Below are 25,186 nucleotides of genomic sequence, written 5' to 3'. Positions count from 1 at the left end.
TAAACATTTGTAAATGAGCTTTGTAGGTTCCTCTGAACTTTGGCTTTCTGATAATGGAAAAAAAAGCTCCCATACTGCTTCTCCCTTGCTTTGCATGTCATTGTTTTCAGTGGTAGTTGGACATGATATTTAGTTTTGTCCAACAGCAAGTGTGTTTACTTTCTGAATTTTGATGTGATGTGGGATATGGCCACTGTTTTTCCTTTTTTCAAACAGTCTTGAAACAGGGAAAGATCTTTCCCACCACAGGGCGATGGAAACAGCTGGTGATTTAAAGCAGGAGCATGTAAAAGACCACACAATTCAAACCAATATTGATAGCTCTTGGAATTTCCCTACCAGCAATGCATTGGCAAAACATACATTTTTGAGTCTCTGGGATGCGTACAGGAAGCTCTATGTTTCCAATGTACACCTGCAGTGAATGTGTACTCCTTCTTTCCATGCTGTGTAAAAACCCTTTGTGTCCAAATCCCTCCCTTGTGAACAGTTTAGATAGGACCTGCTCATCCCCCGCTTCCCCCTTCTTCCATATCCAAATATAGATATCCAGATATATCCAGATATATAACATATCCAGATATAGATAAATACATATGATTTTTCTGAGGCTAATGGAAACTTCATTTCATCACCTCTTCATGATAGAGTTGGCTGGTGGGGGGATAAGCAAGAGTTTTTGGGAATACCCACACTTCTTCAAACACGTGCCAGCTCAGAGAGCACTGCTCAGCACAGTCTCTTCCAAAATTAACCATCCAAGCTGCACATAATTCAGTAGATATGGCCTCTCTGGAAAGATGGTCAAATCTGTCTATTTTGTATAAATACTCAAGTCCTCGTTTCACTTCTTCTAAAAAAGGATGTTTGCCTTGCTGTTGCCAAAAAATATCTTCTTCCACAATTCATGTTACACATCCAAAGAAATGTAAAAGAAATGGTCATTCACTCTGCTATTGAATTAGATATAATGGAGGAGAATGAGTTGAAATAAAAAGAAGACTATATTGAAAATAACTTGTTCGTCTTTTGAGTCCCTTTATGGTTTAGGCAATTTTTCTGAAAGGCAGCTAAGCTTGCAGAACTTGATTGGTTTCAGTCTATACGATGCTGCTTGTGATTAAAGGCAGTTTATGAATGGAAAATGTCACAACTAATGGTCATTTTTATAATATATATATAGGAAAAAAGTGACTTACTTGGAAACACAGTTGCAGTCACTCTGCATGAAGAACTTCTGCTTGAAATCAAGAGTAGTTCTGTATGAGTTGCTGCACTTTTTTTCCCAACATTAAGCAATACATTTTTAGATAATGAAAGATTCATTTTTTATCACTTATACTTGGCACTTACTCTTAGTGCTTTCGCTAGACTATCCTGTGGCATTTTAGAAACGTGATTAAGTATAGTTATCTGCACTGGACTTTTTCAAGGTAAGAGGAAATTGGCATTGATACCAGGAATAGAATTGAAGTCTGTAGACTGCTGGTCTATACCCCTGGTACATCACCCTGGTACATCACCTCATGTGTAAAAAAAATACATAAGATGATGGTAGAGAGAAACTAAAATAGAGAAGATATTTTACATAGAATTTTAAAACGTAAGACCTCAGTGATACAGAATCATAAAGCTTTATGAGCTAACTGAATCATGACAGCCATGAGATGATCATTTGAGGTGCATGTTTGGCATAAATAATGGGATTCTGTGTAAGGTTTTAAGGAGTATGCAAAATGAGGAAAGTATCCCAACTATGTGGTGTAAGGAGAACAATTATGTATTTAGTATAGATAAATTTTAATCCAGAGTTTGCTATAATGGGAAAAACTGCTAATCAAGTCTAATGTTCAAGCATTCCAAGATCCCCTCATCTCAGGATCTCAGAAATTCCAGAATTTAGACACACCCCTAATTCTCAGGAATCCCTGTCATTATCACTGTGCTGCTCCGTCAAATTTCAGATGCATACTAGGATAAACTCATGGAAAACTTTAAGCCTTTTTTTTATTCCTTTGACTACATGTGAGAATCTTGGCTTGTGTCTGTGTTTGATTAGGTGCAAACATTATTGGTGGTCATGGGAAAGGCACTGGAAATCTTGGAATTAGGTCAGGACATGGGATTTGTTACTGCTTCCCAAGACAGAACTGTTATTGTGAGAAAGATGATATCCAGGGTAAGTGTAAACATTATCTGCTGTTCTCATATTAGTCTTTTCCTCTGTTTGTATCTACCTTCTGTACGTATACAATTATCTAAATGTGTAAGCACGTTAATAAGCAATACCTTTGGTGAGAGACTGCTAATATTAAATTAATTAAGAACTGGCAACTTCTACTGTGTAGCATGAAAATCTCCAGAGGGAGGTTATTTCTGTCTTTGGCTAAAGAATCCTTTTTATCGATTACTACAGGACAAACAGGTTGGTCGTCCTTGGCTTTCCAACAGCATTTGCATTTCAGTGAGACTCACCTGGTGTTTGCAAAGACAGCTAGCAGAATTAGAGTAACGACTTCTATTACTTTCAAGTAATTCCAGCCTCCTAACCATTTCTGGAAATCTCAGCTTCCAAATGTCAGAGACAGCCAGCACCAATTGTGTTAGGAGGAGGAGTGGATTAGTGGATTACTTTTTTCATTGACCTTTGTTTAAACAGGAAAGCTCTATACAGTTGTTTAAAAAAGATTGATGTGGATTAAATACTTGCGGTTTGTTTGTTTTCTTTTGTTTTTTAATAAATTTTATTATTGCTAATAATATAACATGAAATATTTCTCATCAACTGAATTGTTTGGTATGTATCTCAGTTTATTCTTTTGAGTAAATTTTCTGTAGGCATAAGAAAAAGAGGAAGCATAAAGCTTCTTGCTTTTGCCTTTCTTTTTTTTAAAAAATTGTGGAGGGATATTGTGCTGTTTCCACTTCTGAGGTACAGGTTGCAGATGTAGCTAAGTTAACTATGGAGCTGAAGCCAGGGTTGTCTTACTTACAGTGCAAGGACTGTATTTTGGATCTCTCAGTGTCTTCAGGAAGTGACTCCCTAGGAATGCTGTCTAGTGGCACACAGACTTAAATAAACTCAGTTTCCTAAGCAAGACACTAAAAGTGCTTCGGCAAAAGGCGAAGTAGGAAATGAGGAGGAGAAAAAGGCATATTGCTTTAGAAGCACTTGCAGCATTAGGCAGTGTTTTCAGAAATAATTATTTTGTTAAATACAAAGCAGAAATATTCTAAGTCTCCTAATCGAAAAAGTTGAAGAGAAATATTATTTAATGTCTAATAAGTGGAATAATAAATTAAATTCACATTTGAAGATTTTATTTGATGAGTCAAATGACTCTAACATAAACTGTTGTCCACAAGAAAAATTCAGTCACATGTCTCCAGAGATGTAAGTGGCATCAGATGATCAATATATGGTAGGCCGGGTCGTAAAGAATATTGTCAGAAGTAGCCTACATCTATAAAGATCAGGAATATGGGGTCAAGCTACCTGCGCTTACATTTAAACAGTTAGGCAAACAATTACCTGTTGGTGTCCAAAATAAAAAAAAGAATTGGTAGGTACAGTGGGCATATTTGCAAATTCTGAGATTTCATTGAGAATTAGCTATTAGGGTTTCCTAAGTTTCTAAATGATTTTGAGTTCTGTTTCTGTCACACCTACGTGTGTGTCATGTATGCTGCCAAATCGGAAGTAGGAGGCAACAAGCAAAGTCCTAAGAAGTTCTTCTTGGTCCGCAGAGCAACTGTGTGATGATGTGTGCAAGACTGTGATAGCAGGGGCAGTGCTGCTGTCCTTCATCATCTCCGTGCTGCTTTCTTCCTATTTCATCCATCGGTACCACAAGAATTCTCCAAAGCCACCTATTGCCTCTGCAGAAATGACATTCCGACGCCCAGCCCAGTCCTACCCCATCAGTTATTCTTCCACTAACGTCCGCCGGTCTTCTTTAGATTCCATGGAGAACCAGGTGTCTGTAGACACCTTTAAAATACCAGTAAGTCCGACGTCATTTTGCACGCTGTTTTTCTATGTCTTTATTGTTCCTGAAGAATATTTATGCATGCAGAAAATCTTACACAAATGCAGTCTATTCAAAGAAATACCTGATTCAACTAACTACAATAAAACAGAAACCATGTGTGCGGGCAGGGAAGTGAAGATAATTAATGGGTAATTGTATAAACCGTATATTTTTATTATGTTTTAATACAATGTTATCATCTTAGGCCTAATTTGAGCCTTTTTTTTTTTCTCTAAATATAACTCTACATTTGACAGTAGCGTGGTTTTGCTTTGTGCAATTAAATACTAATAATCCATAGGTTTATAGTCTCTGTGATGAACCATAGTATCACAACAAGGGTAAGTTTAAAACAAAACAGGCTGTAGGTGTCAGTTGAAGTGTAAGTTTTACCCACGTTTTGAGGATTCTCTCCCAGTCATGCTATCATACCTTTAATCTATTTTTTTCTGCGTTGAATCACATACTATCCAGGATGCCTGCTGGCTGGTGCACTTTCATGGACCAACATGGTAGAGAAAGAGTGCCACTTTGAGACATGTGGCAACATCAGATCTGTTTGGATATTAGATATGGAGGTCTTCACAGACCTTGTGCTCTGTTTGCTTTCATTTCTCGTCTTGTTTGTCCACCTGTCATTTTTGCAACTGTAAGGCTTAATAACACTAATTTCATAAGAGAAGGATTGTTCTCTCTGATGAACTCTTAGGGGAAATCCTTATTCTGTGAGTAAAACTGATATACTTCTCAGTGAAGTCCAAGATCACATATTCATAGTTATTCTGAAAGCAAGCATTTCTCCTTTATGGTTTCATTTTTCATCTGTATCCAATTTTTCCAGACCTGTAAATATAATCCATTATCCATAGACTACGTGTACAGCTTGTTTTGAAGTAGATGATTTCAAGTTAATGGAAAAATGCTTTCAAAATACCTAGGGTTTCAGAAGCTTTCGTAGGAATACACTGATACTGATCAAAAAAGCGACCAAACATTGTACACCAAGCTGTACCGATTCCTGAAGAATGTTTTCCTATTGAACATTAACGCTTTGGGAGCAGCTAGCTGCTCTTTTTCTTGCTTCACCTTATAGGGTTCTTTTTCTCTCCCGCAGGAAGATCCAAAGTGGGAATTCCCTCGCAAGAACCTGGTTTTGGGCAAGACTCTTGGAGAAGGAGAATTTGGAAAGGTTGTCAAGGCAACAGCATTCCGACTCAAGGGAAGAGCTGGCTATACCACTGTGGCAGTAAAAATGCTAAAAGGTACATTCACATTTGGATCTGAAATGATTTGAAAACTAGTTCTTGTAACCTCTGAGTGGATTTTAAGAGGGGCTAGCATGAGAGTAAGAGGTCAGCTAAAACCAACCATTGCTACAACCTCCATTTTTTTCCAGCATTCTGTTATATTCTGACAGATTTCTTACTTTAGGAGCTAGCATCATATTTATCCATATAAGTAATTTCCACAAATTCTAATTAATTATGTGTGAGAAGACCCTAACTTAACATAGAAAATGTATTTAATTTTGTTTGGCATTGATGGGAATATTGCAATGGCTTGTTAAAGCTTTCGGATTTTTTTTTTCCTTTTTCCTCTACCCAGTTTTCTTTGACAAAGCTTTTTAAATGAAAGTGATAATGTCAAGAGACATAGTAGAACTATTAAGTTACTTTTCTGATTGAGAATTCCATCTACTTTTATACTTTCTGATCTGCTTTTCAATTACTAGGAGCTCTGCCAAACTGGCTTGAATAGCCCAGTGCGGTCTCCTGGTCTTCAGTTTTTCCTAAGACTTTAAAGTCAGGGAAAAAAAAGTATGCCTCGATAATTTTGAGATGGTAACTTTGAGACCTTGACCATTTGTTCCTGTTTTTGTTAGTAGTTTCAGCCCCAAATGTACCTGCTTCTTTCCCGTATAGAAAAATAAATTGTTCTGAAAGAAAACCATGAAGAAATCAATGTTTTTGCTTGGTCTCTGAAGTAGGAAGTCTCCAGTATTACTGCACATTTCAGGTGGAAGCTGTTGTAATGTATGGCTTTTGCCACCTTTACAATTATATATGTGAGTATAGATTTTACGTATCTAATGTCTGAGCCTGGTTTCTAATAAGGACTTCACTAGACATGCAAGGATAGTGAAAGAGGTCAGTGCTTAAATCAGTTCCTTCAGAAGGCCATTTATTCACCACAGCCTGAAAGATGAGATAGGTATGAAAAGAAAATTGTGTCCTTCTCTACCATCTTGTGTACTCATTCATATGTGCATGTAGTCCCTACATGTCAGGCACCTAGAGATATATGAGACAGAATAGAGAAACAAGCTTCAGAAAGGCTTAGGGACCTCGTCTGCTGCTTGAGAGCAAAGATGCTGCCCATCTAATGATTTTACTACAGAAATAAATGCATTATGAAGTGCATGCCTGCATTGCAAGAGGTTCAGTGGAGAGTAGGTCATGCAGAGGAAATCCAGGAACTAAGTCTGTTCAGAAGTGAAGACTAGTTAACAATTACTTGTAATACTCAAGTAATGACCTGTATACTATTATCAATAGAATAGTCTTAGTAATAATTTCATTTCATATTTATTTGTGCACTTAGTGTCACTGATTTTTCTAACACATTTTCATCAACAACATGCGTCTGAGTTAATATTCCAAGATGCAGTGGTAAAAACGTTGCTTTTACTTGCAGATAATTTAACATTCAGCTTCCCCTACCTCTTAAGAAGGAAAGAGTTGACAGAATTGATAATGTGAAGGAGTAACCCTTTATTTTAAGCACCTTATTTTAATAAATTGATCTGATATTTACAGTAATACTTCGGGCTCTCATGAATTCCTTTGTAATGTAAGTTACATTGCAGATAGTCACCTGAAATTCTACTTTCCAACTTGGCTGGGGAGAACATTTGTCATTCTGCATATATTTATCTGTTGTTATCAGTTTAACTTTACTGTTAACACATAACAACTAAGTATAAGAAATGCGTTAGTCCACAGTGGTCTTTATGATACTGTCAGGACAGTTATTTTGGATCAGGCCAACATCACCCATTCTTTCCCTATAACAGATACAAAAGCGGTAATTTGTCCAAGTATTAGGGGCTTTACACAGCCTGATTTTTAAAAAGGAATGGTATGTAAACCAATATATAATGGAGAACGCCCCCTTCTTATTGCATAAAAGCTATCTCCTATCTGAGCTGTGTAGATGGGCATGATCTGTGGTTAAGAACAGACCAGGATGGGATGTTCCCTACTTTTGCCAACTTGGCATTAAGTACTGGAGAGAGAACAAGGAGCAGTAAGTAATTAGCTGAGCCAAAATAGTCTTGGATCTATGGCTGGAGGTTTAAAGTGGCCATTATTGGCACTTTTCTCGTATAAATTAGATCTGACCTCCTGTATGATATGAACGCCATCATTACAATAAAATTAAAGGGGAAAACAGCAACCTATATGTAAACAGACACTATTCAAAATTTGTAAAAACAAGAGGCATAAAGCTTTAGAGGTAATTGTCTCCCTTTGCGCACTAGCAAAGTTATTTTTTCCACCAGACAAACAGGTAAGGTACATGGGGAACTTCGTTCTGTTGTTGCACATGCTACACAGTTTCAGAGCTAGAAAAATAGGACTTCCTCACAGGCATTAAATTGATGTTCATTTTTGTTTTACCTAAATGGGTATTTTTGGTAGTCACTATCAGCAGTGAGAGACCATTCAATCTTGCATTCCCTGGGGTAGAAGACTCTGAAGTCTGAGTGGAGGTTCACACTATAAGTAATATATGGCAGATACAAACATATAGTACCAATACAAACATATAGCAGAACAGAATAAAAAAATATCATGAACAGGGCAAACTATTAGCACATGTATTTTAAATGGATATGTAAATAAATCACTTGGTGCTTACAGCTTTTATGGAAAAACATACAGTGTGGTACCAGAGATCAGAAGCTGAACTTGTTTTTTATTAGCTTTAAGTAAAGGTGACCACATACTTGTCAACTGTCCCTTAATAACACTTTGTAGGAGCTATCCAGAGAGGTTCGTGTGTCAGAGAGATTAAGAATGAGGTAGAAAAAGGATTTTCTCTGACCTATGGTGTCTTTATGACTGAAGGTCTCCTTCAAGCCTCAGTGCGTTCAAAGAGGAAGTTTGTTAGTCAGAAGAATTCTGCAAAAACAAAATGCTTGAAAGGCTGAGAAAGCCTCTGGGGGATACATGGTCACACGATTCCACTGACATCAGGAAAGCCTGCATACATGTCTCCCAGTAAAAACAATCTGAACTGTATGTTTAGCTTCTAGATCTGGATATGTCCTACAAGTGCTACTGGCTTGCGCCAGTAGATTAGCGGATTTTTATTCTGTCGGAAAAAGTATTTAGGAGGAGGAGGGAGTTAACTGAGCAAGTTGTCTTTGTTTGATAAACATAAAATCTTGGCTTTTTATGCTTCTGAAGCTTTCACTGCACCGATTCACCCTAAAAAGTTACTCTAGAACACTAGAAAAGGTCTGTGATAATTTCATGGCATCTTCAAGACGTTACAGACTCTGGTCCTGGTTCTTAGCTGACCTGCTCCTCCTGTAGCCATTTGTATCCGGGAAGAGCGATGATTAGAGCAGGTGACCGAGCTGGAACAGCAGCAGCCCCGGTCGCTTGGTTCCGATGTGAGTGACTGCAGGAGAGTGGAGGTGGGGAAATGTCTCTCCAGTGGAGAAGTCTGGAGTTTTCCAACCTCTTGCTAATTCCAGGAGAAATAGTTGATCTTGTACTTCAGACAGTACATAGAGAACTCCTGAGTAATGCTTTCCTAACCACAACTGTGTGTTTGGACACTTTCTGCAGAAAATGCTTCCCAAAGCGAGCTGCGAGATCTGCTTTCAGAGTTCAACCTTCTGAAACAGGTGAACCATCCTCACGTCATCAAACTTTATGGAGCCTGCAGTCAAGATGGTAAATATTAGAAGCTTGTTATTAAGATGAAAACATCAACCAAAGAAATAAAAAAGGAGGTCATTGAGTTTGGACCACTGCTTAATAATTGCTGAGCATCTTTTGAATTTGCTGCTGGCTGAAAAAATGAGGGACATATAAAAAAAGCAATGTTTAAAGGGAAAGGGAAATGCAATTCAGTGTAACTAAGCATCCTTCCTGTGATTTTCTTCAATATACATTTTGATTCTGAAGCCATTTTAAATGTAACTGATCTACTACCAATTCTCTTCCAATCAATATTTCTTTTTATATTATTGTTTATATGTACATTATTGTTTCCAAATATGGGTTATATTTAAAGTTTAATAGGGTTTTCATTATTGTTGTTATTCATACTAAAACAATGCTTTGAGGCCTGAACCAGGGACTGAGATCTCCCTTTGAAAAAAAAAAAGAAAAAAAAAAAAGGACAACTACAGATCCTTTTGTTGAAATATAGCTGGATAGTTAGATTGATATTCAGTTCTCCTCCTCTGTCACAAAACCATCATCTCCCTATTGTTGCGAAATATTTGCTAAGAGCCACAGATATTGAAACGTTTATTTCAAGGTGGGAGATTTTCAGACATGTGTGTTATAAACTACCAGGTTTTTTCATTGTTGTGCATAGGAATTGATCCGAATAATTTCTCTTCATATTAAATGAAGTTGCATGGCAACATCCTCTTCCTTTTGCATCTGTAATTATGCAGCCTAAAATCACAGTATACATGTTGTGACCTTGGGCAAAGTTCTGCCTTGTCTGCCCACCCAGTGCTGTTGCAAGTTGTAGACAGAAAATATAACTCAGGATTGAGTCATCTCTGAGTCTTAGTAAAGCAACGAACCAGTGGGGCAGGATGTATTTTTTTTTCTTTTCAGTACAATGTATTTTTCCATCCCGAAGGAAGTGAATTGTTTCTGACTCATAGGCTTTTAATAAATATCAAGTTAATTCATTAGCGTATGGGGTGGGAGGGCTTTGATACGGCAGACAAATGTATTTAGCATTAAAAGCACTGAGTGGATATTATTCATGTGGGTAATGAGGAAAAGAAACTAATGGATTGAAATGTCAGAATGTTTCTTAGTGCTATGAAAGGCATCTTACATACAACACTGGAATTAGAAGATGATTTGTGAGCTCAGTATCACATACTCCAGAAAAGTATTTTGATTTTTTTTTTTAAGTTTCTCTAAGTTAGGCTGTTTCACAAATCTGATTTGTAAGAAGGCTGTCTATTTTATAGTTGCAAATTATCTAGGTGAGAGCATATATAAGAGCCTGAGTTCTGCTTTGACTTAGGCTGAAATTCATTCACTTTGCATAGAGGATGTAAGCTAAAAATATCCTATGATTCCATGTCTGATTCAGTGCCTTTTACGTAAAGGCCAGAGGTGTCTGGAGCCTCTGACTGTTCAAAGCAATGTGTTGATTAGAAGAGACTTTTTTTGAAAAAAATTAAATGGTTATCTATTAATTGTTTACTTATCAGTGTGTTTGTCATTTCAGGCCCACTATATTTAATTGTGGAATATGCTAAATACGGCTCCTTGCGCAGTTTTCTCAGGGAAAGTCGAAAAGTAGGACCAAGCTATGTGGGTAGTGATGGCAACAGAAATTCAAGTTATTTGGATAATCCTGACGAGAGAGCCTTAACAATGGGAGATCTGATATCGTTTGCATGGCAGATATCCCGAGGAATGCAGTACCTCGCAGAAATGAAGGTAGGGCGGTATAACAGTGATCTGAGCATGTCCTTGTGATAGATGGATGTGTCAGCAGTTGGTCCCTCCACAAGAAGCATAAACACTATTGTTGGTTTCTCCCAAAAGCTCGTCCATCGTGATTTAGCAGCCAGAAATGTACTGGTGGCAGAAGGGCGCAAAATGAAGATTTCAGATTTTGGCCTCTCCCGTGATGTATATGAAGAAGATTCATATGTCAAGAGGAGCAAGGTACAGTGCATATTAAATACAGTAGCGGGAATTATTACCTAATTAAAAGAATGAATTTATACTGAAGCATTGAGCATAGAATAAAAAAAAGAAAAGATAAATAAGATAAAAAATTATAAAGGATAGCTGTTTTTATTAACTTAGAATAATTCTCTATTTTAAAGAAATAAAGTGAAAATGAAGCAAAATTATGAGCTTTATCAGTGGGACAGCAATACATATATGTGTTAAAAATGTATCATATTTAAGTCACGATTACCTCTTCCACCTCTTTTTGTCGACTCATCAACAAAACTAATTTATTTCTAATATATAAAAGTTAATAAAAGTAAAAGAAGGGTCACTATGATGATGAAGGCCTCAGAGCATCTGACATGCAAGGAGAAGCTGACAGAACTGGGTTTGTTGAGCCTGGAGAAAAGAGAGCTAGGGGGGATCTTACTGATATACCCGGTGGGAGGGAACAAAGCCACCAGAGCCGGGCTCTTCTCAGTGTGGCCCCGTGACAGGACCAGAGGCAATGGACGCTATTTTAAAGATGAGAAATTCCATTTAAAGAAAAGGACAAACTTTTTTACCCTCACAGTGATTGAACACTGGAACAGGCTGCCCAGAGAATCTCTGTCCCTGGAGATATTCAAAACCTGGCTGGAAATGGTCTCAAGAAACCTGCTGTGGCTGACTCTGCTCTGAGCTGAGGGGTGAGGTTCCTGCCCACCTCGGCAGCACTGTGATCCTGTCAAAAGTCGCAAGACAATATTTAAAGAATAGGATGAGACCTGCTGTTTTTTAAAAGCAATATGTCAAATAACCTGTAATAAATTATTTCTTTTTCTTAAGGCTAGAGAGTTCACACAGGGTGCTTAAAAATAGCATGTGTTTTGTTAATGTAAATATGGCAGAACGACACCTTTTTCATTGACAGAGCTTTTAACTATTAACGTTTTTACAGGCAGAGGGCAGCCCATTTTTAAACAAGGTGGGCCCTCTCATTTATCCAGTTCCTCGTCAACCTGCTTGAAAACACAAACAAAAAACCCCATCAGTTTTCTCCATCTCTTTTCCTATTTATAATTAAAAATTTTTAAAAATCCCAAGGAGTTGAAAAAAATGCAATTTCTATAAAGATCCTAATTTCAGGAGTTATCACATTTATGTAGAAAACTTGAAGCAAAGGCTTCCTACAAATACTTCCAAATATATGAAAGATACCAAATCTTCATCAAAATGTTACATCACAGGTCAGTGTAGATTAGGAGCTAATGCTACCTACCAGAGGTTATTTAAAGCAATTCTATTTTGCCTGCCCCAGTAAATTATTGTCAGGTGCCTGAATACAGTTCTGTCTGCTCGCAGTGCTCATGCAGGATTCAGCATATGGTAACATTTCAGCTGTAGGACTTTACAAAGGAAATTTGATAAAAAGATGAGTTGCTGAGTCACATCACTACTTCCCTGAGAAGAAATGCTTCAGCATAATAACTTTGAGACTAAGAAGATAAGTTAAGGCTTGTCATTTAGTTATGTTTGTAAAAAATATTGCCAACTACGGCAAGCCAAATCCTGCTTTCTGCCTGTTTGCATCCACCTGTCACTGACCTCAGCAGAACTTGTACAAGTCAATCCCAGGCCAGACTGTGACATTCGCTAACACAGCTTTCAATTGACTCTTTCTAAGATGAGCGGCATTGGTTCACTTCCCTCTATGACTTAATATGAAAGAGTTGCCAGCAGAATTTTTTGCATGTGAAAATTTTAGAATTTTACAAAATTTTTTCCATTAATACTGTGAATTTTAAAGATTAGTTTTCCCCGTTTTTTTCAGGCCAGTTTGTGTGAATGTGTCTTAAGTCAAAATAAGTTGCAAAGAAAAAAAAAATTGCCATTTTGGAAGACATGATCATGTGTAAAAGGGGCTTCCCACATTCATTTATTTATCTTCTGGTATATGTGTTTAACATGGATCTGTACCAGCTGCTCTGTATTTTAAGTATGATGCATTTACGTAAAAGCAGTTTAATTTTATTTGGCGCGGTGTTGATGTACTGAATGGATATTTTCTCTTTACTTCTGAGACACTAGTTGCTGTAGTATTATTTATTCAGAGCCTAACAAGCATCTGTCTGCTTGCATAGGGAAACAGGGAAAAGCAAAAATTGAGAGGAAGGAAGAAGGATAAGTTTCAGACCCTACTGAAACAGTTGTTGCATATATGTGTGAATTTCATGAGAACAGGAAGTAAGGCATATGAATGCCAGTGGTATTGTGAAGGTTATGAAACATCTACGAAATTTTGCAAAGCTAGATTTTCATGAATATCGGGGGAAGATTTCTCAGATTTTATCAGTTAATTTCTGCTACTGGAAAGTAGCAACTTGTAGATTCAATTTAGTAACAAGTAAGCGAATATGACTGTCCAGGTACAGTTCTGGAACCAAAGATACCTTAACATCTAGGTGCTTCCATTTATGCATCATCCCTGATATAAATGCGATAGCTCTTCCTCTTTAATCACCATTCCCCATCATTTTTGCATTTGCACATCTCCCAAAAGCAATGAGACGACAGACATTCATGTCTGAAGAATATAACTCTTTGGATGAAACTCTTTGTTAAGAGGAGAGTTGAGTTTATCTGACTTAAAATGGTGCCCATCTGGAAAAAAACACACCACCTTATTATACATAATTAGATTGCTGAAGTGTGTGGAATGAAATGAATGAGTGATTTTTAAAACTCTTACCATTGTTCTCCTTGCTGTTTTTCTTATGAAATGCCAGATCATTCAGTCAATTGGAAAATACTAGAGTATGGATAGAGTATCTGTTACAGTTTTGAAGACGAATAGCTTGCTTTTCCACTTGGAAACTTAATTTTCTGACCAGTAATTATTATATTGGTGGGTTTTTTTCTTCTAGGGCCGGATACCTGTTAAATGGATGGCCATAGAGTCCCTATTTGATCATATCTATACAACACAAAGTGATGTGTAAGTATAAAATCTTTCATTCTTTATGGTTTATATGCTTGTGTAAGGACATGAGGGATGAAGCACAACAAGGTAGCCAAAGCTGTTACTCTTACAGAAGGATGTGAAGAACGCAGCCTGGATGGCATCATCAGCTGGCAATGATACATAAGGTTTTTTTGCCGTTGAATTAAATCTGAATAAAAGGTTATCAGAGGTATTTAGGCACATAATTTCTGTTGTAATCAACAAGGGTTAGATCTGTTGATGTGACATGGTTGCCTTTGAATATATAGACACAAATTGTTGGTCTTTGCTAAAGATAACGGTTATACCCAAAATTCCCAGTCCCTGTTCATCAATTGTCTGTAACACTTGCTGGCAGATGAGGGATGGGGTGGGAAGAGGGGAAGAAGAATTTAACTTCTGGCCTCGCTACTATTGAAATAAATTACAAAACTCCAATTAATTTTAATGACAGTCAGCACAAACCTTAGGCCTTAGTCCAGTTCCAGTGCCAAGATGCAAGTTAATTTGCCTGATTAGGGAAACGGAGATCCTGAAGATGGAGATGCTCCTTCCCCACCTGTGATGATGAGGTGCCAAAGCAAGCACAGCTTGATCATATCTGATCAGCAACGAACCAGGCAGAGAAGTGTTTATATACATTTAACTGAGGAATCAGATACTTGAATTTCGTTCTCTCTGAGATGAATGATGTTTGTGACTAGTCACCAGGCAGACAATGTAAAACTAAGTATTTTTTCTTTAGGAAAAAAACCTCTAAGGGACTGCAAAAGCAGTAGTACTTATGCCTGATTGTCTGCTAGGTGGCATTTTGGGTAGCATCTTGATACCTTCCAGGTTTCCCTTGAAAAAGAATCTGACTAACATAATGTTTTCATTAAACTCAAATGAGTAAAACATACCAATCTCAATGACATTTCACTTTGGAGGAAAACAATTTGATAATAGCAGTATGTGCTAATAGGACCTTTCGATTTGTACTTCTAAAATTACTTTCATTTACTTTTTATTCTCTGTGCAAGTTAGAGCAGTTTTAGTGAAGTAAAATATTTTGCTTGCCTTGGAAATTCCTTACAAAATGAATTTCCAAAATATGTTCATTTACTTTGTTTCATTTGGAGTAAGAAAAGACAAAAAGATTGGGGTGGTTCTTGGGAGAATGTCACTTTTACTTAGGTCTGTTTACAGGTTTTTCTGGGCCTCTTTTATCCTCCTCGGAGTATTTGTTGTGCTGACTTGCTTCCCTATGACCTTTTCCCAGAGAATTATTAGAATTCTTTTAAAAACTTCTCAGCACATTTTTAATTTCTTCGTTTTCTGCAAAACAGATTTCTCACTATGGTTTGGGGCCAGAACAGATTGTGTTGTCATGTAGCTGCCCTTTCTTTGATTGTTGATTGCTCTTCTGGATCCAACACCGTTCCTCCCTGGGTATTTTCCTGACGTGCTGCTATTAAGCTCCTCTGTCATGGTTGAGACGGACAAACGACATAGACGAAGTTCTTAAGTACAAACAGCAGTCTTCATTTATTGCCACAAACGCCTTTTTATATAGTCTATACCAGCTCATCTGTCTTTTTGCTGTTGATGACAATAGCCTAATCAATAGCAGGCTGCAATGTTAACGTATCATTGGCTAATTTTGCTATCGTCAATGTTACTGTTACTCCCTTCTTTCTCACGGGTGCACCTTAATATCTTCAAGGCCAATCTCTGTTCCCATACCCTCCGCCAGGGAATCCACGGGCGCACCGTAGTCCCCACACCCGCCTCTGGTGCAGCCGGTGTGACGGCAGGCAGAGGTTGCCCGGCTGGCCTCGAACAGCAGCCTCAGCGGCGCAGCAGCACGCTGGCGCTGTGCAGGGTTACTGTTCCCAGAGCGGGTCAGTGTCCCCGTGCAGAGCCGTGCTGCTTTACCAGCTTTCCCGGAGGTGCATCAAGTGCTCTTACCAGAGCACAGCACCGGGCTTGGTAGGTCCGCTCCAGCACAGCGGCGTAAAAGGTCTGAATATCTGCCAGACTTACTCAGTGCCTTTGACTCGCTGGTGAGGTCACCTTCAGTATTCGTGTCATTACACATGAAGTGATCTAAGAGTGTTATATAGCCTAATTTATCAAAGTCCCTGCAGAACGGTACTGAGACACACAGAGTTGCAGCGCAAACCCTCTCCAGCACTGTTCCACGAATGCCATTCCAACAGCAGCACACGGAAGAATGAAATACTTTTTTTCAGCACTGATGGTTATTTTAGATACTTACAGTCACTGAAAAGACTATTTTGTGAATAGTCCTTGTTGTTTATGGTGATGCAATTACATTTTAGTTGAAAATATCTATTAAAATACTCAACAACTATTCCAGTATGCTCTTTTTTTTTTTCTGACTTGTTTCTATTTTCCAGCTTCTTCCTTCTAAAGCCTTTCTATATAGTTAGAGGTTAGCAGTGCTTAATAGCAGTACTACTTGCCAGCATTTACAAAATTCCTTTTTGCTTCAGAGGTTGATGACATCACTGGAAAGCTAGCCTACTCTTCCTCTTCACAGTATATTTTTCTTTCCTGGCTTTTTCTGATCAGATTTTTATTCAGCAATAAACATGGCACAATGGGAAATTTTTCATCTCCTGTTTCTCCTCCCATAGTACTTAATTTGTATAGTGATTTGAAAGCATTGCAGCATTCTACAGCCTTCTATTCTAATATGCTCATTTACTAAACAACTTTAATTAAGAAATTACTCATCTGATCCCTCCTTCCATATTCTGTAAAATTCTTCTTAAGCAGAAGAGGTGGATTTTAAAAATAAAACCAGCCACACTACGAAGTTTATTTGAATTAATCCTGGACAGAATTATAACCTGATGGCAGATCATAATTGGCTTCAAAAAGGGTATGAGGAGGTATATTAATAAAGTATATGAAAATGTTATAAGTATTAATTAACTTTCAAGGATGTGCAGAGTGATTAAAAATTAATTCAGTGAATGGCATCAGGGAGAAAAACTGCAGCATATGGCTTAGGACTGCGTGAGACCCATTTTGGCTTCTCTGCCCGTTTTGGAAGTTTTATTGCCGTACTTTTGGGGTTACAATTGTTCTTTAAAATGTGAGAAGCACAGGTGGAATGTAGTCAGACAGGAGGTGAGGTTTGTAACTAACATTTTGAGATGGAATTTTCAAAGGGAATTAGACACTGCTGTTTGTTTTGGCGTTAGATGTGTAACACTTCCTAAAATCTTAAAAGTGGAGTTTTCACAGAAATTACTCAATGGTGAGAGCACAAAAACTAACGTTTGTCATGAATTGTATGCATTTTTGCTTCCAGATGCATCCCTTTGAGTATCCCCTTAGAGTGAAACAGTGTTGGCTGGTTTCCTTCATTTTGAACATCCAAATTTTGGCAGTTCTGTCAGTTGAGCAGATTCAGAGTAATTTGTAGCTTCTTTATGTCTCGAAAAAGCCTACCACTAAGGAAAGAAAAACATTTTTGTCTCTTTTCTCCTGGCCTGCCCTCTGAAAATGGACTAATTTAATCTATCTAAATATTTCCAACCCATTGAGCAAGTTCTTTTTGTTTGATAACCAATCAATAAAGGTAGGTTAAAAAAGTCACCATTTCTTCTGTTCATTTCAGAAAACAGGTTTTTTCTGTCTTCTATGTTAAACTATATTTTAGGCTTTTGGCACTTCCAGAATAAATTCTTTCCTCTTCTTTCATCAACTCTAAGAAGAAAGTTAACTCCTGAATCACTGAAATGGCCCAACAGACCAGCTGAAATCAAAGGGGTTGCTTATGATTGAAATAAATGCATTGTACATATAAAGAAACACAACCTCATAGTCAAGAGAGCAGACCAGTCCCTTGGTTGAGCTAGCCTGTGTAAATTTAGACAATTATTTCTGAATAGGACTGCAAGGGCTAATTAGGAGGTTAGACTGCCTCTGTAGCCAAAGGAACAAGAGAGGAGCACTGTACAAAAGAGGAACATGCCTTTGGGCTGGGCCACCACAGGAAGGACTTTCTCCTTCTGCTGTCTAGAGAAGATGGGCCTTCCCAGGATACAACTGGCTTTTGTTAGTGGATAAAAGAGGGCCATCCTTATCTCTACTGTCTTGGTTGCTGATGTTTACTAAGGAGCAGTATTTGGTAAGGAGGATGGCCTTGCATCTGTATGGCCCGTCTGGCTCATCAATGTCTTGAATTTGGTTGGGTTCTCAAAACACTAGAAGAAGATTCGTTGGGTGAAAGCCAAAGATCCTGAAACCTACCACTCTAAATAAAAGCTTGTTTTCTCTTTTTCAGATGGTCATTTGGAGTTCTGCTATGGGAGATCGTAACTTTGGGAGGCAATCCCTACCCAGGTATTGCTCCTGAAAGACTCTTTAACCTCCTAAAAACAGGCTATAGAATGGAGAGACCAGAAAACTGCAGTGAAGAAATGTAAGTAGCTCTTGATCTGATTACGTTCATAAAACATTTATAGAAAAAATACATTAAAAAAAAAGGTTGAAATAAATACCACATAGATACTATTCTGTGTATCTCAGATGTATAATCAAAATATGTAGTACTCAAAAGAATGTAATGAAATTAGTGAACAGTAAAGTGCAGGAAAAGCTTGCATCTCTATCCAAAATATTTGTGGATATCAAATAACACAGATGCCAAACAATTAAAAAAGTTTGAATATTTAAAACTTTCAAGGGTGGGGTGAGGAGGAGAATTTCTTAAAACAGTGGTAGCTAAAATATTCAAGAAAATGTTTCAGTACTTTTCTCCAAATGAGAGAAGTGTTACATCCACAGTAATTGTCTATTAGTTTTCCTGGCATTACAAGGGAGAAGGGATACCTTGACCCAGAAACATATACTCTAGAAGACACAAATTTTCTGTGACTTGATTAACTCTGTGGCAATTTCTTTTCTATTTGGAGACAGTTCATATTTTATTGGCTGATTTATTAAAATGTTCTCAGTGTGAAGTATCTTGTCTCCGTGGTTCTTCCACAGCATTTGGAGATGATGCATGATTTTATGTCCAGCATACAAATCTGGGCATGGTCAGGATTTTTTCAGAAAGTTACCAGGTTATAATCACTGTGACATCTCTTTTGACTGATTTTTATTATGAAGGATGCTTTGGCCACATCCGGGCTGAGAAAACAGAGTATAGATCATATAATTTGGGGGTTTTTTCATACCATATACAGAGAAAAAACATCAAGGGTTTACAAGTGTCACTGGCAAATATCCTCTAGGAAATACTTAATTTTTTTGTTTGTTTCGTCTTAAGAGGGAATAAAACTTCATTCTTCAAACACATGTTACATCGTTGATAATTATTAGGTTAGGCAAACTGACCATGTCTGAATTTCTTTTTTTTATTCAAGTCACATCATGGCTTTCTGACTGGTTTAGATTTTTTTCTGTTTTGCTCAGAAATTTTTCTGACAGCCTTTGATAGCCAGCACTTTAAGGACTATTTTTCTTAAATTGCATTCTCCAGTCAAGGAAGAGACGGGTCATAGATGGGGGAAAAATGCAGTGCTTTTAATAGGTTGCTGTAGTTCTTGTAGCCAGCTGTTTCCACAATTAGGGCACTTTTGTAACTGGATCACTTAGTCCTGAAAACACTTGAGCTAGAAAAATAACATGAACAGCACAGGTTGGAGAGTTACACATCCAGAACTTTGCCAATGTCTGTCTGATGATAGTCACCTAACTATAAAACTTTAATTCTGCTCTCTTTTATTTCAACACTATGTACTATAGAAAGCAGTTAGGACTAGATGTAGTCAAAATAACTATAACAGAAGTAATCAAAAGAATGTTAGTTTGTGCAAATAGTCTTAGTTTAGGCTTCACTTTGAATAAAAGTTTACAGAAACTTTTCAGAATTTGTACAAATAAAGAACAAAATCCTACTTTCTGATATAACAGCAGAGTTTTCCAGATTTAAAGACGATATACAAATTTATTTGAAGTCATGTGCAGACAAAATCAATTAGAAACATGGCATGCTTCCTATGCATGAGGTAGTCCTTTGAGAAAGTGAAAATACCGAAAGAAACGTACGACTGCAGTCCTTCAAGGACAGCCAAGTGCATCATCATTTAAACTCGTAAAGACTCAGGAAGGTAAAATCCCATTCTTGTGAGTCAGTTGTTGATTCAAGGGAATGTTTAACGGAACACACAACAAAATGATGGATGTACTTGTGGATGGCCTTCATGCCACAGCTCAGCTTCAGTACTATACATTATTTGAGCAGAAGCATGACCCACTTCTAAGAATTTTATTTTCTTTTTCACCCTGGTGGCGGGTCACAGGTACAACCTGATGTTGCGCTGTTGGAAGCAAGAACCCGATAAAAGACCAACGTTTGCTGAGATCAGCAAGGAACTAGAGAAAATGATGGTGAAGAGTCGGGTAAGTGTGGGAAAGCGTGAGTTTTTGAAAGTTTTCATCATAAACTGAGTTTGAATAAATAGAAGTGATGTTTTTTTAAAAAAGGAAAGTACTTTACTTTTCATCAAATTTTGAAGCATCCAGCTTTTTAAAAACGGTACTATTCAATATAGTGGCTTTGGTGAGTTCGACTCTAAATGCAGATGAGTTATCCTTAATCTGGCTAGTTTTCTTAAATTAAAAAAAAAAAAATACTGTGGAAAGTTATTCCTAAATCGCACTTCTGAATAAATAACTCTGGCAAGCCTAGAACTACAAGAATACAGTATTTCCTTGAATCTGAATTAGTTATATGATGATAGCAACAGATACACAAGCTGTATGATTCCACCATTCTGAGTTACTTTAAAACTATTATAATCCTGTATAGACTTTCTTCGAAGGAATGGATACTGAGGTCTAAAAATAAGTTCAAGTTGCATATCTTTATAAAATGTATATGTATCTACTTGCACATAAATATAGAATTTAAAAAAAAAAAACTCTAGTTACACGAAAGGGAGCAGTTACAAATGAAAAATAGAGGAAATAAAGGGACCATTATCAGATTTGATTAGAGAAGTAATCGTGCCACTGTACTCAGCACTGGTGCGGCTGCACCTTGAATCCTGTGTTCAGTTTTGGGCCCCTCATCATAAGAAGGACATTGAGATACTAGAGACAGTGCAGCGGAGGGTGACAAAGCTGGTGAGGGGCCTGGAGCACAAGTCTGATGAGGAGCGGCTGAGGGAGCTGGGGCTGTTCAGCCTGGAGTAAAGGAGGCTGAGGAAAGACCTGATCGCTGTCTGCAACCACCTGAAAGGAGGATGTAGCATGGACGGTGTTGGTCTCTTCTCCCGAGTGGCAAGTGATAGGACAAGAGGAAATGGCCTCAAGTTGCGCCAGGGGAGGTTTAGGTTGGATATTAGGAAAAAATTCTTCCCAGAAGAGGTTGTCAGGCATTGGAACAGGCTGCCCAGGGAAGTGGTTGAGTCACCATCCCTGGAGGTGTTTAAAAGGCATTTAGATGAGGTTCTTAGGGACATGGTTTAGTGCTAGAGTTAGGTTATGGTTGGACTCGATAATCCTGAGGGTCTCTTCCAACTGAAATGATTCTATGCTTACATAATAGCTTTTGTAAAATGATGAGAAGATCAGAGTACCTTTCTCCTTTAGGCACGTATATGTACCTCTATATATATTTCAGTCATACATATGTATCAGGCATAAGAGAAACTGAAGGTCAAACAAATCAGTTAGCGCAGCCCTGTAACTTCTCGGTTATTTTACTGATGTTGAGAATTAAGTAAGGAAAGTATTACTATGCCTCTAGCATGTCTAGTGTTCTGGCAAATCAGATACTTCCAAAGATGCTATAGCTGCAGAAAGAGAGAGCCTGCTCAGGTGCCAGAGGTACTGTCAAAAGAAAAATGTAGTGCAGTCTGTACTTGTTTTAAAGAAACCGGATGCACATTTAGCCTTTTACACCCAACCAGCAACATTGCCATGTACATTAACCCAGCTTTTTATCTGTTCACTTCTCAGGACTACTTAGATCTTGCAGCTTCCACACCTTCCGATTCCTTACTTTATGATGATGGGCTCTCAGAAGAGGAGACACCACTCGTGGACTGTAATAATGCTCCCCTCCCTCGAACCCTCCCTTCCACATGGATTGAAAACAAACTCTATGGTAGAATTTCACATGCATTTACTAGATTCTAGCAACACACAAAAAAATGATTTTTCTTCTGCACTGTTCTCAGACTCTGTAACCCCATTACAGTGTTTCTTGTCTGAATGAAGCCAACCAAAATTTGCTTGGAAGCTTCTTTTGTTTTTTGGTTTGTTTTTTTGTTTGTTTGTTTGTTTGTTTCTTTGTTCTTTTGGTAAATGTCAAAGTTTGCATCAGGATCATCCTTTAGTCATTTTGCAGCTCTGTTTAAAATAAATGTTTTTAAAAGGATGTGAAAATAAGTAAAATGACTAGATATCATACAGCAAAAGAAAAAAAAAGATCAGGGAAGTATTCTCAGGGGAAATATAAAAGGTTAATGAATATCTAATTCAACTACCCTGTTGGGGGGGGCTAGGAACATTTAAAGTATGTTAGATTCTGCACTTCTAATTTAAGCAATAGACTTTTTCTTTTAAAATACCATTTTTTTGCAATAGCTCAATGTAGGACCCATCTGCAAGATTTTTCATTTATCAAGCTGGATTTCTAAATTTCAGCTGCTGTTAATGCATTCTGGAGGCATAAGCTGAACTGTCTATTTAATGTATCATAGAATTAAACCAGAGTATTATATACAGATGTTAGAAATACTGTATATAAGTATTATATACAGACTAAATCAACATGTAAAGTCCTTTGAAAATTGAATTAACAATGGACATTTTGAAAATACACTCAGCTATTTTCACGTCCTTTGATTTATTATTAAAATGTCAGTACTAAACCTTGATTGAATGATGTAGCAAGTGTTTTTAAAAAGAACATATGCTTTCATATTGTTATGGTTAGATGGACAGTAAAAATGGTTCTTGCCAAAACTCCTACATTTTGTCTCCTGATTAAATATTCTACACATTTTTAGATACTTACTAACATCACGGATTTTTTTTTTCATTCTTCAAGCAGTATGACTTTTGAAAAGTTGGATCTTTTACCTTAAAAGTTGCCATTACTACATGGCTTTCAGTCTATTTTTGATCTGTACCCTAGCTGTAATTTTCTTTAATAGGTTCCCTTAACTCATGTTCACTCTGAGGCACTTAGTGGCCAGATTGTTAAAAGAATGCAGTAATAGAAAAAGTTGCCACTGAGGTCAATGGCAGATGCTGAATGCTTAATAAGCAACAAAATCAGATATCTGGTTTTGAAAATAATTACCCTGGTATGGTTCTCTGCTTGTACAGCACGGTGCTAAGCACTCTGCTTCCATTTTGGTGATCACTTGTGCCTAAACTGAGAAGCAGTTACTGTACTCAATGCAAATAATTACATGCCTGAAATACATGTTTAAATGCTGAATCAAGACAAGAGTGCTGAGGACTTTGGTGGACTTAACTCAGTTGTGCTCCCGGGATTTCCTAAAATATTAAGCAGGGGATCCCTGCTGGGGGTGTGAAAGCGTCCCCAAAACCTCACTGAAGCCAAAGGAAAGGTGCCCATTTAAGTAAATGGAAATACTCTCAGTCATTGGAATGGACTTTGGATCCTGTCCCAAATAGGTTTATTAAATCTTGGAGCACTTCCTGTACAGCAAGAACTTCCTCTTGCAAAGCAATATATTGCTACACGATTGTTACAAAATAAAATTATGGAAAGTTGGAGGCTCATCAAAAGAAAAATTATTAGCTTTTCATTATGCACATGTGCGTGTGCGCGCGCAAGTTTTTTTATCAAGTAAGCACTTAATTTTTTCAGGGTTTTTGCCTGCATTTGAATTTGTGCTTCAGGGAGTTTGAAACATCATTTATATGAATTGATTTGGGACAAAATCCAGTGGACTGGCTTAAAATATTGAAGGGAGTTTTGCCAAGGGCCTTACTGTCTGCACATGAAGTTATGGTTCTTCAGTGCAGAAAAAATTATCTGTTTTCATTTTTAGGCATGTCATACCCGAACTGGCCTGAGGAGAGCCCCGTTCCACTCACAAGATTCGATGGCACTAACTCTGTGTTTTCAAGATATGCAAATGATAGTGTATATGCTAACTGGATGGTTTCACACTCAGCGGCAAAATTTATGGACAAGTTTGATAGCTAAAATTTTCTTTGTGAAAGGTAATGGACTCGTGAGGGGAACCAAGATGCAAAGAATGGAAAGTCCATTGGCTCGTTCTTTGTACAATCAACTAACTTTAAAATTGGCAAACCCATTTATTGGTAGTTTCTGAAGTGTGTTATTCATACTGAAAACTATAATCGGTGATTTCCCCTTTCAAAAAACATATCAAGCTGGATAATAGTTGCAGTTCCAGTACTTCTTTCTATAGATTGCCATTTTGCATATGGTTCCATTTGGCAACTTCTTACTGCAAATGGCCTCGTGCTGCATTCTCACTGGTTTTTAGACTAACCATCCTGTGTTACAGCTTTCTTGGATGGGAAAATGTACTTGAACTGCTACTTTTATAGTGGCTGTTAGCATACAACCACTTGTTTTAAGCAGAAAGCACAAACAATATATGGAAGGGAGGGGGGAAATAGGCTCCAAAATTACTTGAGGTTGCTATCAAATGTTATGATGAGGTTGGCACTAATGAAGCCTGTATCTTGGTTTGGAAGCAAGCATTAAGTAACTCAATAGAGGACTTGAGATTCAACATTTGAAGTCTTGCAAAATGTACTGCCTTGTCTTAATGAGAAGAGAGTTTGTTTTATTAGTCTTAACTTCTCTTACCTTTAGCACAATGGAGATCAATTTGATACAAGATAAGCTGTATAGACTGATGGCAATCAAGAGTGTTCATCTGACCCAATTTACTTTCCACCACCTACATCTTACTAATGTTAAAACGTACAATCTTGTTCAATCATAATTCCTATTATGAGTTCAAAATAGGCTGTATGGGATTTTTAGATTGAATTCAAGTAAAGAGATTTTGTTTTCAGTCACGTTCAGTGGGTTGGAGTCCTTCTCTCAGCTCCAAAATGGATACACTGCCATGCATAGGACACTGCCATGACGTAACTCCAAATAAACCTATTACCTTGGAAGTCATGAGTAAGCAACACTTGTACTGCAAAATTGGTCT

The 25,186-nt window shown here is 37.5% G+C and overlaps 1 protein-coding gene across 2 annotated transcripts in view; it reads left to right on the top strand.

Annotated features, from left to right (window-relative positions):
- Nucleotides 1-24,624, top strand: part of RET (ret proto-oncogene) — an 86,928-nt gene extending 62,304 nt beyond the window's left edge. For both annotated transcript variants that reach the window (XM_065638515.1, XM_065638514.1), the window contains exons 11-21: nt 2,060-2,179; nt 3,748-4,004; nt 5,146-5,293; nt 8,891-8,998; nt 10,533-10,747; nt 10,856-10,978; nt 13,897-13,967; nt 18,277-18,414; nt 20,303-20,402; nt 21,966-22,113; nt 24,038-24,624. In XM_065638515.1, the coding sequence (XP_065494587.1) occupies nt 2,060-2,179; nt 3,748-4,004; nt 5,146-5,293; nt 8,891-8,998; nt 10,533-10,747; nt 10,856-10,978; nt 13,897-13,967; nt 18,277-18,414; nt 20,303-20,402; nt 21,966-22,113; nt 24,038-24,195 (1,586 nt within the window). In that variant the 3' untranslated portion in view covers nt 24,196-24,624. The remainder of the gene's footprint in view (nt 1-2,059; nt 2,180-3,747; nt 4,005-5,145; nt 5,294-8,890; nt 8,999-10,532; nt 10,748-10,855; nt 10,979-13,896; nt 13,968-18,276; nt 18,415-20,302; nt 20,403-21,965; nt 22,114-24,037) is intronic.
- Nucleotides 24,625-25,186: the final 562 nt, after the last annotated feature.

The sequence above is a fragment of the Caloenas nicobarica genome, chromosome 7, assembly GCF_036013445.1.
Source record: "Caloenas nicobarica isolate bCalNic1 chromosome 7, bCalNic1.hap1, whole genome shotgun sequence".
Lineage (NCBI taxonomy): Eukaryota > Metazoa > Chordata > Aves > Columbiformes > Columbidae > Caloenas > Caloenas nicobarica.
Note: the sequence above shows the minus strand (reverse complement) of the source record. Positions and strands in the feature narration are given on the sequence as shown.